The following is a 16,143-nucleotide window of genomic DNA, read 5'->3' as shown; positions in this document are numbered from 1 at the left end:
CGTATGAAAGAGATCAGTGGTGGGTTTCAAAAAATTTCCTACCGGTTTGGAGAGCTCACTTCAAACCGGCTGAATACCACTTCTGAAAGAGATGCCATTGCAGTGAAATTTGACTAGTTGGCTGTGTTGATGAAATTCAGCAGAACAGCTGGATGCAATGGTGCAATTTCCTACCACTTGAAGATTAAGGAGTACTGAAGAGAAGTGATGGGATTAATTGGTCTCCAGAAGACTTTCATTTCCATTGTAAAATTCACAAAATTTGCCTCAATACTTGCAATAATATCACACACTCACAACCTTCTTCAGTCTTCCAGAAGTTCAGGAGGCTGAGCTATGACTCTTGAACTGCAAAGTTACCCAAGTCTCATCTAATAAAAAATCCAATTTGACTTTGGAGACCAACAATAGAATTATGCAGAACTTCAGTCTTGTAATCTGATGTTTGAAAGCAGGGAAGAAGACATAAGTGTAGTCATAAGCTCTCAAAATCCTTGTTGTGCTTTATTTTCCTAGGCTGAGTAAAAAAAAAAATCCCCAAAGGATCTTTTATTTGTGCCTTTTGGATCTTAAGTAGAACCAACATGACTAGAGAAAATTATTAAAGGCAGCTTCTCAATTTGGTGAAAATTCTGCTGATACTCACAAGTGGAATCTCCATTAGATGTTTTTCCTTGACTTGCAAGGGTGTAAGTGGATGGAGATTAGGAAGTGGAGGATTGAATTTGCATGTAAAAAAGAGTGTATATCTCTAATAACTTTTAGCCCTGAGATGATATGAGCATACCAAACATTTATTAACTCACATATCTACCTGGCCACAGTTCAAAGACTTTCAGGGGCTAACATTAGCAAATATTTGCCAAATTCAGACAGAAATTCAGATGATTGATTTGTTCAACATTTTCTCTACTGGTTCTCATTAAAAGAAAACATCAAAGCAGTTTAATCAGTACAAAACAATATAAAGCAGGAAAACAGGAAGGAACAAGAATATTATGAATCCGAAACATTATCTCTGTACTATATTCTAATCTAGCAGAAGCCAGAAACAGCATCTGGTCCCAGGGTCCACACATGATCCCACCAAGACAAATAATTCCAGGGATGAATGTTTCAAGTGAAGAAACGCTGTTCACATGTTGACCTTATTTCCAACCATCCTCTATCCAATCTTCCTCTGCTCTGATGGAAGCTATTGCTATAATCTTCTTCCGCAGAAAGGAAGTTTTTTTCTATTTACAGTAGAGAGAAAAGACAACCCTTCCTAATTTTTCTTAGAGGAATGTTCAATCTGAGTCACATCTTAAATACAGAAGGAAAATTTGATCTTTTCCTGAATATGAGCCTGGGGAAATTGTAGGAGAAGACCTGCTTTGTCTTATGGTGACAAAAAATCAGGAGTCCAATTGGTTCTTTTCTGACCAAAAGCCACATATTTGTATGAGCTGCAGCTCACTTCCTCTAATGAAGTTAAATCAGATAAAGGGACTACCAGGAGCCTCTGGAGGCTGGTGGAAAATACTTGTCTTCCATCTTCCATGGCCTTTTGGACTTCTAGGGAGAATAAGCAATAAGGACTGCATCATCTGAGTATATTAATTTTGTGATATTGCAGCCTGCTAATTTGAAGGCATTATTGTCAGAGTTGTTCACTGGTTCAATCATGACGTTAATGAACAGATTAAACAGGGAAGGAGAAGCTGTATATTTATCAACCCAGAGAGCAACCTTAGTTGTTACATCCGACTCTCAGAGAGTAATTAATGCTTTGTTTAGGTATCAAATAAAGTAGATATATGTCATAATAGTCTTCTAGAGATTATCCAGAAAACGTTCCTGTTGACAGAATCAAAGGCGTTAATTTTCTGCAGCGAACTGAATGCCATACAAGTCCCCTCCCATTTGCTAAAAAAGAATTGATGGAGAAAAAAAGAAGTTGGGCATATCAAGAAAACATTTTGGGAAATGTATATTTAGCTATGGAATGGACACACACACACACACACACACACACACACCCATTGTTGCAGAGAAAGGATCATTAGAAGAAAATATTTATAGCTCAGGATTGAAGTGTGAGGTCATTGGTGCTCTCTGAGCTTGGTTGTTTTATTGCAGTTGTTTCATTTACCCACCTAGATAATCGAGCAAACCCCTCTCCCTTCCAGTACTGATGTTGTTATCTAGTTGGGTAATAAAGAAGTGCAAGAAAACAACCAAGCTCAGAATAGGACCTGATCCTTCAGGACATAATGGGATTTAACCCACTATCATTTAGCAGAAGACCCAGAAAATACAGAGCTCACTACACTGCACAATCTCCTAAGGGTATTTCAGTCATTGCATCATCTCAGAGCAGTCAAAATTTCAACCAAACTTGGGAGCTCAGACGAACACCTAGGATTTACATTTCCTCTCCTACCTATAGAGCTGGTTATGACCCCTACATAGGGGTCTGACAACAGCCAATAGAATGCATGTTTTTTCAAAGGAACAGGAAGCTCAAATAGAAAGCCCAAAGAAGGTATAGAGAAGGTATAAAAACCACCCACTCTCAACTCCATTTTGTCAGCTACCCAGAACCACAAACCCAGTGGTTCGGCTTCATCAATAAACCATTTTTTCCAATCAGCTTCCCTGTTTCCAGTGTCCCATCTTGGAACTTGGAACCAGGTGGATATTTTTTTCCCAACAAGGTCATGCAGACAAACCATACTTCCCAGGACTCTACAGTTTAGATTGAAAAGATGGAAAGCAGCAAAAGAGTCTCTTTCCATTCTTTTCGTGGCCTTTCATTTGCTAAGCTGGCAGAGCGTAGTGGGCAAAAGAAGAAGGGAAAAAATGGAATGGAGCGGAGATGAAAGAAGTATATAATTTATTATAACTTACTCAGCCATGTCTTCAAATTGATTGAATGCATGCTTGTGTTCTTCAAAAAGGTGCTGGCAAAAAGCCAAGTTGCAGCTAAGGTAAACAGCACCACAATGATCCTCAACACACCTAGGCCAGAAGGAAGACAAGGTCAGGTACAAGATAAATTGAGCAAGCTGGGTGTGTTACTAAACTCATAAAAACTAATCCTTGCTCTGCAGCCTAAATGTCAACAATGTCACCTCTTCAGTTAGTCGAATAAAGTGTGACGTTTTAGAATTGGCATGCTATGGATGAATCGATTTTTTTTCAGCTAAGAAATATCAGAAACTCTTCTAGTATTGTCTATTCTCACTGGAAGCAAGAATCCAAAATCTCAGGGAGAAGGGTGTGTCTCCTTTTGTGTGTCATCTGATTTTCATGCAATCTATTCAGAGGTGGTGGTATTCAGCAGGTTCTGACCAGTTCTGGAGAACCGGTACCTGAAATTTTGAGTAGTTTGGAGAACTGGCAAATACCACCTCTGACTAGAGAGTTTACCATATCCTTCCCCTGCCACGCCCACAGAACTGGTAGTAAAAAAATTTGAATCCCAGCACTGAATCTATTCAAAAGTCCATGGTTAAAACAGTCCATGGCTTATGGCTTGTTCAACCTCTGCCAAGATTCATACATTCTACCAAGTCACACTGTGGTTTGTTTGGATTTTGTGAATTGTAAACCATGGCTTATGGTTTGGCATGATGTGTAAAACCAGCCACCAAGTCATTATGCAGCTATTCGTGAATCAGCCAATAAACAAGGATGAGAAGATGGAAAATGAAAGAAGCTCTGAATAATGGAGGTCAGAATGGAGAAAATAGGTAAGACAAAGCTAGGTCGGGGCAAACCCAAGTGCTGAATTCACTCCTTTATATTTTCAAATAACAAAATTACATTTTGTGAGGAAAACTTTCCTCACAAAACCCTGGAAAATTAACAAGGATGAGCTACCCGTTTTTGGAAGGACTATCATAACCAACTTGTATAAAGATAAGAGATAGTGAGGAGGAGGAGGAGAAAAAGTGGCCACAGATTTCTGAAAGTGGAAATACAGTACACTTCATAAAACCTTAATCTAAGGAAAATATTAAGGTCCCCAAGAATGGAACTTTTCAGTTCATTCTCTGAATCCCTATTTAACACAGTATGCTGAAGCAAACTCATAAAGAGAGAAACAAAGACAGATGTTAGGCTGTAGCAAAGTTTTGCTTTAGAGCCCGAACCTTGCCATCTTTCTACAGAATAAATTTTGTATCAACCTAGAAGTTTTGAATTCTCCAGGTCATTTACTTAAGGAGACAATCCATGGACTTGATTATTCCAGCTGTGAGCATTCTTACAAATTCCCATGCTAGGTGATACCAACTTTGGGAGATGCATATTTTATGTTTCTGTTTTAATTACTTTTGCATGCCACAAGGATTGCCACGGATGTTGCAGTCTAGAAATCAAACAAATAATCAGATGTTTGTTGGGAAGAAGGGCACAAAATGCCATTTTCTATTCTTGCCAGCCAGGGGTTTTAAAATACGAATCTGCCCCTCCGGGCAGACCACCGGCTTAGACAGAGAGAATAGTGACCAATATATCACTGGAGGGCTACAATAAGGACTGCTAGAGAGGACAAAGCACAGTTCCTTTGGGTCAATAATTCACACTCAACCTGTAATGTTATGGGGAAATGGTATTGGAAGATGGGGGAGAGCTACAGTCGGTCAGATAAGAGGTAGCTTAGCCTGCAGAAAGAATGTGATTGTGGCAAGTGGCACAGACTGTCTCTAGCTTCTTGGGCTGTTAAGAGGAGCCCAAAAAGTTGGGCTGTTGTTGGGCTGCAACAGGGGAGAAATCCACTTTTAGATTTGCGGGATTCCGTTAATGTAGCCTTACAATAAAGTAGACTCTGGTCGTATTTCCTGTCCACACACCCCCACACAAGGCTGACACAACTCCATCTAATTAATATGGTGGTAGAGGAAATGGGAGGAAAATTAAGCCAACCCTACAACCGTAACTCAAATTCTCTGCCTGCTTTTTCCTTCCCAAGATCTTTTATCTGACCCTGAAAGAGAAGTAACTTTGAAGTTGGACAATATCCTAGATCTTTACAAAAGCTGCTGGACTAGTTAGTTCCCACACTCTGGGTGGGGACTCGGAAACTGTCCATGTGTAGTTAGTGCCTCAAATGAATGGGCAGTCACTAAAAGGAGCATTCAAAAAGCAGGGTGCTGCTGGACAGATTGTTCCTCTGGTGGCTTGTTTAAAGAAGGATTTATATCTACCCATTGTAGAGACATGAACTATCCCCCTTTGAGCCACAAAACAATCTTTTGTCAATGGGAGCATCTATTCTTGTGCGACCAGAGAGAAATAGACATTATATCTTTAGTTGGCCCAGAAATTAGTCTGGGGCTTGCTGGAGTACAGAATATAGGAGTCAGGGATGGAAGTATGACTCCATGGGGATGCATGAGACAAACAAACAAAAAGCTTTGCATGACAAGACACCAGTCCAATGTTAGATTGATGGAAATCCCTTCCATGGTATTTATTTTCAAAGGGAAAACCTGTATTGTAAAAGTAGTCATGCCTATGTGCAAATTAATTTTCTCTCCCTATTCTTGCTTTGTGTTTTGATAATGATCATTTGCTTGACACATTATGTCAGTTGTCATGCTGGCAGAAGTTTTTTCTGATAGAATCAGGAATATCTGCTTTATCCAAGGAGATGACATCTGGGACGTTATGGATTAACTCCTAAAATATCTGCTAAAATACCTCAGAAAGTGGAAGGTGAATGGCAATGATCAGCTGTGAGAACCCAAAACAAAACTTTTGAATCTTTTTTCTTTCCCTATCAGAGCCTCTCTGTTTCATTCATTCATTCACTCACTCACTCACTCACTCACTCACTCACTCATTCATTCATTCATTCACTCACTCACTCACTCACTCACTCACTCATTCATTCATTCATTCACTCACTCACTCACTCATTCATTCATTCACTCACTCACTCACTCACTTACTTACTCACACTCACTAATTCATTCATTCATTCATTCATTCACTCACTCATTCACTCACTCACTCATTCACTCACTCATTCACTCACTCACTCACTCACTCACTCACTCATTCATTCACTCATTCACTCATTCATTCATGTATTTCAATCCTGCCCATTTCGCCTAAGCAACTCTGTTGCTTACCTGTTGTTCGCATGTTTTTATTCCTGTGCAGTGAAAGATATACGGAAGCTTATCAGAAAGGACACCAGCTAACCTGTTGAAACAAAAAGACTAAAACAACTTACTTGGAAGAATATGAACTGCTGTAGAATTAAGCAATATATAGTACAATATGGAGAGAGTTGTTCTGATGTGTGAACAATTCAAACATGTTCATAATTCCTCAGCATGAATGACATGGACATTTACTGCTGCTTGATAAACAACAGAAGTTATTTTTTATTTAATACACCGATACCTCAACCTTCTTCAATCTACAGAGGGCTTCTATGGGGCTATAATAAAGATTGGTTTAAGGGTGAAGTTGGTGAATTTCATGCCTGATCAAGGATTTCGTGCTAACCACTCTGTGACACACATTGATTTGAATATTACTGTAGAAAGTTAGCACTTACCCTCTCCTAGAAGAATGAAATATTCTAGGCAATATTAAAAAGGCAGGATATTATATTTCCCTGGATGAGAAAAGGAGAAACATGTTTTTAAGGACAAAGAGTAGCTCCTTGCAGCTCCCTGGCCTCAGGAGATATTTGGTGCTTATTGAGCAGGACTGGGCCAGCCTATCTTCAAGACAATTAGATCTTTAGCTCCAGGGTGATGGGATTAAGACATGACTCTCCAGGACATAATAGGATTATCTATCAGTAGAGCTCACCACATGGCACAACCAAGACCCTTTATTGCATCACCCAGCAAGGTTCAACCAAACTTATCTCAGACAACCTCAGCAATGACCCCTGCATAGCCCCTGGGAGTCTGACAACCAATAGAATGCATGTTCTTGCACAGGAACAGGAAGCTCAAGGGCAGGGCCCAAGAGAGGGTATAAATACCTCTCTCAACTCCATATGGTCAGCTGCCCAGGACCTCAAACCCATGTGGTCCTGTTCGCCAATAAACCACCTTCCCAATCAGCCTCCATGTTTCCTGTGCCTTTCTCCCCACTTGGAACTGAACCAGATGGATATTTCTTCCAACATCACTAAACTTGTGATGACTGGAATCTGGGGAGGCAACAGTTAAAAAATTCAAGATGGGAGCCACAACCATGTAAATGAAGCACAGCCCCCATTTAAAGTATATTGCCTATGCAATGCCTATAAGAAGGGTTTTGCTTACAAATGGGCAGCCTGACAGACACACTGTGGATGTCCTGGTTTTCACCAGATGATCTCAGAAAGTGAAATATTTTATGCTGATGTCATATGGATTAAAAGAAGAAAAAACCCACTATGCTGCTTAAAAGCAGCCAGGCATTGTTTATTGTTCCTAGTTCTTCATAAGTTTTATTGTAGTCTCCTGGCAGTTTCCTGTTTTTTTTAATCCCTAGCAAAACACTTCTGTTTTAACTGCCATTAAAACATCCATGGCCATGGACCCCCAAGACTTAGCTCAAGATTTAAATCATAACATTTCTTCAAGCCTTTGTGGACCCTCCCTGGGATGACATCATGCCCTCCCCCCCATGGATTCATGGACCACAGGTTGAAAAGCATTGTCCTATATCATTTTTATGCCTCTTTCTCTTTATCATTCACTGGAGAATGCAATAAGGAAGGGTGATTGCATTCATTCCTTACTTCTGGGATTCACACATTAGCATCGGACTACCCTATGGAATTCAGATGCTGGACTAAATCTTTGCTTGATTTAACTGTGATCTACAATTAGGCAAGAAAAACCAAAAGTACACATATAGACTGAGTGAAACCAGGCTCAATAGCAGTAACTGTGAGAGGGAACTTGGAGTCTTAGTGGACAACCAGCTAAATATGAGCCAGCAGTATGCAGCAGCAGCCAAAAAAGCTAATGCAATCCTAAATTACATTAACAGAGGGATACAATTGAGATCAAGTGAGGTACTAATACCACTCTATAAAGCCTTAGTAAGACCACATCTCGAGTACTGCATCCAGTTTTGGTTACCACATTATAAAAAAGATGTTGAGACTCTAGAAATAGTACAGAGAATGAGTAGGGTGATTGGGGACTGGAGACTTAAACATATGAAGAATGGTTACAGGAACTGGGCTTGGCTAGTCTAGTGGAGAGAAGGACCAGGGGAGACATGATAGCAGTCTTCCAATATTTGAGGGGCTGCCACAGAGAGGAAAGGACCAAGCTATTTTTTAAAGCACCCCAAGGCCAGAGAAGGAATAATGGATGGAAGCTGGACAAGGAGAGATTTGACCTGGAAATCAGGATAAATTTTCTGACAGTGAGAACAATCAACCAATAGAACAGCTTGCCCTCGGAAGTTGTGGGAGCGCCATCACTTGAGACTTTCAAGAAGAGATTGGACTCCCATTTGTTAGAAATGGTGTAGGTTCTCCTGCTTGGGCAGGGGGTTGGACTAGATGACCTACAAAGTCCCTTCCAACTCTGATTATCTGTTATCTGCTATCTCTTTGAACTGTAAGAAACCAAGATCTGCGTGGAAAAAAACATATTAGACTTTTAGTTTGAAGGAAGTCATGTCAAATTGGAAACATGTCTGGAAGATAGAGGCACATTCTAGAGGATGTGATCAGTGATATATTGATGGCTGGACAGAAGAACTAGAAGCTGAAACCACTGTGTTAGGAGGTATATTAACTTGAATCTTAACACAGTGATTTCAGCTTTCAGAATCTCCTATCCAAAGAGATTAAGATGGGGCCATCAATATATCATTGATCACATGACATATTTTTGCATCATCACCATCCAACATCAATGGTTTTCCAAAATTCAGGGCTTGAAAGGGTTGGGGGGAGGAGATTGAGGGTAGTTTCAAGGACTGCAAAAATGAGACTGTCAATTGATCACCTTTCCTTTAAAGATATATGAAGTACATAAAGATATACGAAATATTCTGGTTATATCCCGAAATAAAAATAATAATAATGGACAAGTTCTTGAATGTGTACACTGATGTACCCACAAAGGTTTTAGAAAGATAGATGTTTAGTCATAATCCTATTGCTCGAGGAAGAAAATAATTTTGCCTAAAGAGTATTAGAATTGTTATGCTCCGACAGACAGAGAGAAAAAGTCATGACTACATTCTATGTTCCAAAGAAACATCCTTATAAGGTGAAGGAGGGAGTATACCTGCTTACTTCAGGTTAAGCAAAAGACATTACAGAATTGCAGGTGCCAGATCATTGGTTTTTTAGGTGATATCCTCGGAGAAAACCATACTCCCACCAACTCTGACAGGGCAAGCCACGGTCAAGTGCCAGGGAAGTCAGGGGATTCATACAGTTCAAATGGTTATAAAGATTTATTGAAAAGCTCTCTACAAGAATCTGAATAGTCCAAGCAATTGGTGGTAGATAAAAGTCCCAGGAATTCAAAGTGGGCTGAATTTAGATCTTTTGGGGGCAAGAAAGGACTGATGGCTGATGACATGTTTGACCCCTCCGTTGGGCTGAGCCTGGTCATCTCCTACAGCTACTGTATAAAAAGAGAGCAAACCCCATTCCTTCTAGCAGTGAAGATGTTAGTAACGAAACATCTGCAAGAAGACAACCAAGTTGTGATGAGAAATTCAATGAAATTCTGAAAGGTGATATGAGTTGACCAAAGATGGATGTCCTGTTTCACTGCACAAGTAATCTCTCTAGTGGACTGCTGTTTTTCTGGCATTCAGACCTTTAATTACATCCCAAGATTTTTCCATGGAGCTTTTTCAGATTAAAGCAATGGAAAAATATGACCAGGAAACACTATCGCCTAATGCAACCCCTTTACTGTTTAACACAAACCAAAGCAGAGTCTTCTTCAAGCCAACAAGAGTTTAGCTCTTTCTATTTTCCCTTTTTTCCCCTTCTGCTTCCTCTCTCTATTTCCCAGAGAATTGATTGTAGCTGTTTTGCAACACAAGTGTTTTAATGTGAATTTACCGGAGATCCGGGTTCACTTTGATGCCTTCAGATTTAAAGATTACACAGATAAAATAATTGAGTTAAGTGAGTAATCAAAGAACTGAATACAAAGTTAAACACAGCTGTGTAACCCACAAGTGAAAATCCATTCCTTGTCTAAACAAGGATGCTGATATAAATATAAGGAACAAATAAAGGAATAAACTATAAGGAACAAATCAAGGCTACAGTGTTTATCCAAATCATTGCCCTCCAGAAGTATAATAATATGCTGTAAAATGGCGACTGTTGCAATGAAGATTGGGAGAAAGCTGCTTGGTACGGTAGATATTTCAATAAATTCATTTAATTTTGCATTTGAAAATTTATATGCAACTCACAGCTCCATGAATTTTGCAATGCCATTTATTAACCCTCCCATCCTGAGAACATTTATTAGGAAAATACCTGATCAAAAATACCCATTATGATTAAAATAATTAATAAAAATGCACTGTAGCACTGAAAATGACTTACATCATCTGTCACTCTCTTATTATTTGTATATCCCTTTTAGTTATTAAGACAATGTACTTTTTGTATGTACAGTGCAATATTTTTTTGATGGTTCTTGTATCCTGTCATTTTAAAATCCACTTTCAAATCAATCAATCAAAATCCACTTTCAAATCAATAAAATAAATAAAACAGGTTTCTCTTCTAGAACATCTTTTAAACAGAATCTATCTATATAGGCAGCATTTTTTAAATTAACATCTGGGTCCCTTGTTCAAAATATCCATCAGTATGGCCGATATTAAAATATTTTGCTTTATTCTGTATTTGTAAGTTGAATGTAAGTATTCTTCTTTAATTATAAGAAGAACAATCAAATAATTTCATTTCTTCTAGTTTTCACTAGTGTCCAACTCTCAAAGTCTCATCTTATCTTGTTTTTTTAAGAGTATTCAAAACAAAAGCATTTTTCCCATGGGGAGGTGTCTTATAATTAATTCCAAAATCTTTTCCCAAATTGATTAGATCCTTTGTCCTTTTGCAACTTCCTAAAAGCAAACCTGTAATTATTCTTTTGCTGTTTATTTCTCTCCATCCATTTTTTAAAGTCCTGAAACTTGTATTTAAAACTTCTTTCACTAAGGATTGAGGGAAACTCAATGGATGCTGTCAAGCTTGTCAATCAAAGATAGCTGAAAGGCAGCCATCAAGTAATTTTTAAAAAGTGATTAGAAAAAGAAGTATGTAAACTTAGGTATCCTTTTACAGCAGGGTGTCAAATGGGCAGCCTGTGGGCCAGATGCACCACAAGCAGCACCTGAGCGCTATGAAGGGGAAAAATGTTGCAAAACCTCATGTGACGGCAACATGATGTGGCAAATTTGACACCCATGTTTTAAAGGCATCAGTCTGAGCAAGATGCCTATCCCCTTATCTCCTTGAGCAATAAACCCACCAGAGACCACTGTTTTGTGGTCTCCTCATGAGAAGCAAGTGCAGGGGTGGCATGCTACCGGTTCGGCCCGGTTCGGGCAATCTGGTAGCTCCGAGGATCAGCTGAGAGCGAACCGGTTCGGTTTTCTTTGAGGATCAGCTGTTGAGCCCACCAGCCCACCTGGGCTGTAGGCTGTGCTTTATACCTTGTTTTTCAAGCTCAGATGATTGGCACAGCACAGCGGATTGCTGCGTATCAACTATTTCACACACAGGGATTGCTGGAGAAAATCATTAGCAAACACTCTGCACACACACGTGAAGTGCGTGCATGTGTGCAAAGCGTACGCTCATCAAACCCCTAGGAAATTTTTTTGAAACCCACCACTGAGCAAGTGTCTGGAGCACTTATGGGTGATCTCAAGTCCTCTCCTTGTTACAAGAGGAATGGCAAAGAGCCAGTCTATTTGCTGACTCTTATTCCATTGCAGTTGTCAGCTGTAATTCTGGAAAAACTGTTTTCAGGCTCCCAAATCTGAATGAAGATACCCCTGCATCAGTGGTGGGATTCAACATTTTTACTATTGGTTCGGTGAGTGTGGATTGGTGGGCGTGGCAGGGGAAGGATACTGTAAAATTTCCAGTCATCAGAGGTGGTCTTTGCCAGTTCTCCAAACTACTCAAAATTTCCGCTACCGGTTCTCCAGAACGGGTCAGAACCGGAGGTGGTATTCAGCAGGTTCTGACCAGTTCTGGAGAACCAGTAACGGAAATTTTGAGTAGTTTGGAGAACCAGCAAATACTGCCTCTGACTGGTCCCTCCCCCATCTATTCTCTGCCTCCCATCGAGTCCCAGCTGATTGGCTGGGTCTCCTTTGGTTGCCCTGCACAGGAGAATGGAGCTGGAAAGCAGGCCAGTGGGGTGGGGAGGAAATGGGGATTTTGCAGTAACCCTACCCCCAGGAGTGGGGAGGAAATGGAGATTTTGCAGAATCCTTATCCTGCCATGCCCACCAAGCCACACCCACCAAGTCATACCACGCCCACCAAGCCACGCCCACAGAACCGGTAGTAAACTTTTTTGAATCCCACCACTGGTCAGAACATGCCCTCTGCCCTGCATTCCCATTTCTGTGCCTGATACCTTCTTTTCTTCTCTTTCTGATCTCCACTTCTCTCTGAGGCATGCTGCAGTGAAGGGTTTGATTCATATGCCAGCATGTTTGGAAATGATTTATAGCCTGGATATTTGACATTATGCCAAGAATCCTGTGAGTACCAGCCTAAGGGCTGAATATGGAATGAAAGCCCCAGGGAGCAGATCCTGTTCTGTCTACATTCAACCAAGGAATACAGTTATAAAGAAACAAAGACAGTGAATGATGTGCATCAACTTCACAGGAACCTTAAAATCAGGGATTGAGTTAGGAAAATAGAAAGGGGAGATGGGAGGAAGAGAACGATTATTATGCTTTTAAAAAATGATCTCCTTTTTTGCAAAGTACTGTAGCACCTACCCCTCTCCTAGAAGAATGAAATGTTTTGAGAAATATTTAAAAGGCAGAATGTTATGTTTCTCTGGATGAGAAATGGAGAAACATGCTCTTGGAAAGCAGCACCCACCTTTCTTAATAGCCCTCAACAGATGTCAGCATGTAAGAGATAAAGAGATAGCTAGCTCTATTCATAAGCAAATTCTATCACCCAAGATCCAACAAAGGTAGGATTAGCCCTCAGCCACAATAGGAATTGCCCAAAGCCTCTTCACTTCATCGTCTCAGTTGCAGCACCACTAGCAGTTCAAATTTCAACCAAACGTAGCTCAGACAAACTCCTAGGGTATGTACATGGCCCCATGGGAGTCTGACAACAGCCAGTAGAATACATGTTCCTGCACAGGAACAGGAAGTTCAAGTGCAAAGCCCAAGAGAAGGTATAAACCCACCCTCACTCTCAACTCCATGTGGTCAGCTGCCCAGAACCCATGTACTTCTGCTTCACCACTAAACCATCCTTCCAATGTTTCCAGTGTCTTTCTCCCAGCTTGGAACTGAACCAGATGGATATTTCTTCCAACACTATAGATGTGGCTCTGTTTTTTTGTACTCATGCATGCTATCATGCACACATTTCAGTTAAAAACAAATTGGCTTAGTTCTTATCACAAGAGGTATTGGAGCAATGCAAACAGACACTTTTTTAGCCTTTTGTTTAGTATTCTGTGTTACTGAAACAAGCCCTTTTTGTTTTGGATCTTTTTCTCTCTCTCTGTTTTTTAATATATATATATATATATATATTATATAACTATATATATTCTATATACTATATATAGACATATATATATATTTATATATATATATATATATATATATATATATATATATATATATATATATATAAACCACTGTAAAAGTCAGACGGCACTTCTGCTTGCAGATGACTCAGATGTCAAATCTATTTACGTGCACCTGAGTTTGCATTCTAACATCAACTTGATATATATATATATATATATATATATATATATATATATATATATATATATATATATATATACTATATATATATGTTGCATATATATATAGGCACCTGAGTTTGCATTCTAACATCAACTTGATAGAAAACAACAGGTGAATATATATATATAGGCAGAGTATGCAGGTTAGGTGTGTTCAGGTCTTTTCCGAACAGAGTAACATATATATATATATATATATATGTAGGCAGAGTAACATCAATTGGCTGAAAAACTGACCACTGTAGCATTTCTCAAACCTCCTTCAGTTCACTGTTCAGATATGGGAAAGCTTTTATTCTACTAAGTACCATTCAGCATAGCAGTTAACCACGAATGCACCTGTATATGTGTGCCACTGTCTTCTGAATAAAGCTGAAACTTACCAGGCTGAATGTACCAGTATCTACCAATATTTATCCGGCATTCTGAACCTGGTCTTCTGTTCCTTCTGCTCAGTAGGCTTTTAGTTCAGTTGTTCTACCAGGATAGGTGTTTCATAAGCATCTTTCACTTCCTGGAGATTATTGCTGAATGGGGCATGATATTCAGAGAACCAGAACGTACCAAGTAAAAGGTGGGGCACTTTTTATGACTATGCTATAAATTAAATCTGCTGGCAAGCCCAACCTCAATGAATGTATGCAATGGTAAACAATTTCCTCAACCCAGGTATTGTGCAGCTCTCTTAGGAAAGGTCAAACAAACTACAATATATTCGTCAGAACAAGGAAATATTTCAGATGTTGATGAGAAAGTCCAATGAATGAGAATATTGATGTGACTAAAAAGAGGCAATTACCTAATGATTTGTTTGCTTATTCTCTCTGTATCAATAAAGGGGAACATTTGTAGCTCAGGGTTGAAATGAGGGGTCCTTGGTGCTCTCTGAGCTTGGTTGTTTTCTTATAAATGTTTCATTACTAGCACTTCAAGCACTGCAGTGCAGATGTTACCAGGGGTGGGATTCAAATTTTTTAACAACCGGTTATGTGGGTGTGGCTTAATTGATAGGCGTGGCTTGGTGGTCATGCTATTGGCTGGGTGTGACCAACTCAATATCACTCAGATCGAGGCACTCATCTCCTCGCCTGGCCTCTCATGACTGTGGGGATGCTGCAACAGTTGTAAGTGTGAAAAATAGTCATAAGTCACTTTTTTCAGTGCCATTGTAACTTTGAACGATCACTCCACATGAGCAAAGTACCAGCAAAGGAGGGGGAAAAAAAACTTCAGAGATGTTCCTGAGACAAGAAGTCTAGTCCTGCCAAGAATGTAATAAGGGTTAATGGAGAGGCAGTTTCTGTAAGCAACACCAGAATGTTTCCTTCCTGCCTTCCTTACAGGATTAGGCCAGTAATTTCTTCTAATAACCAGTTCTCCGAACTGCTTAGAATGTTAACAACTAGTTTTAGCGAATAGGTGTGAACTGGTAGAATTCTACCCATGGATGTTACCTAGTTTGAGTAATGAAATGTTCTCCTTATAGTAATTTGTCATTCCTTGGGTTTCTATCTCTAACATGACCTCTAGCTTTTTAGTTGTCAAGATTGCTGATTTCTTTTTGCTTTCCAGTTCTTCTGCTATCTGGGGATTCTGAGTATATCATCCAACAGGCTTTGGTGGAGCCTCCAACCAGGATCAATTGCACTTGATCCTGCTTTATTATGAACAATCATTAGGAGTTGACAGGTCAACTATCATCTAATTCCTAGAAGTAAAATGACAGGTGACAAACAAACCAAGGATACCTATAGCCAACAACTCTTGGTTTTATGGCTTCCGAAACCTCCCAAATTTGTCAAAATGCAGTGACAAATTGCAAATACTAGCATAGGATTTTCTAGTAAGATGTGCTAACTGTTTGAGAACTTTTATTTTATTTGTTTGTCAAACATGTACAAGATAACAAGTATAGGTATGAACATAAACATGAACAAAGGAAGTAAATATAGATAACAGTGGACAGTAAGACAGGGGTGGTAGGCATGCTGGTGCACTTATGCACGCCCCCTTTAAGGACCTCTTAGAAATGGGGTGAGGTCTATGGTAGACCTCACCCCAGTTTGAGGTTGAAGCTGTGAGGAGTTGAGGCTGTAACAACAGAGACTGGTAGGGCGTTCCAGGCATTGAGTTTGAAGTGGTTTATCTTGAGTTTGTATTG

The 16,143-nt window shown here is 39.6% G+C and overlaps 1 protein-coding gene across 4 annotated transcripts in view; it reads right to left on the bottom strand.

Annotated features, from left to right (window-relative positions):
* Window positions 1–14,690, bottom strand: part of FAM3D (FAM3 metabolism regulating signaling molecule D) — a 30,752-nt gene extending 16,062 nt beyond the window's left edge. Inside the window, exons 1-4 of one of the 4 annotated variants that reach the window (XM_087953713.1) lie at window positions 14,366–14,597; window positions 6,560–6,619; window positions 6,126–6,215; window positions 2,893–3,003 (exon numbers count right to left, since the gene is read on the bottom strand). In XM_087953713.1, coding sequence (XP_087809839.1) covers window positions 2,893–3,003; window positions 6,126–6,138 — 124 coding nt within the window. In that variant the 5' untranslated portion in view covers window positions 6,139–6,215; window positions 6,560–6,619; window positions 14,366–14,597. Of the gene's footprint in view, window positions 1–2,892; window positions 3,004–6,125; window positions 6,216–6,559; window positions 6,620–14,365 lie in introns of all 4 variants that reach the window. The other 3 variants (XM_087953711.1, XM_087953712.1, XM_026682839.2) reach the window with 3 other exon arrangements.
* Between the last annotated feature and the right edge of the window lie 1,453 nt (window positions 14,691–16,143).

The sequence above is a fragment of the Notechis scutatus genome, chromosome 2 (genome assembly GCF_049901735.1).
Source record: "Notechis scutatus isolate UNSWTSFEM ecotype Mainland chromosome 2, rNotScu1.2, whole genome shotgun sequence".
In the NCBI taxonomy this organism is placed as follows: domain Eukaryota; kingdom Metazoa; phylum Chordata; class Lepidosauria; order Squamata; family Elapidae; genus Notechis; species Notechis scutatus.
The sequence above is the reverse complement of the archived record's forward strand: the minus strand, read 5'-3'. Positions and strand labels throughout refer to the sequence as shown.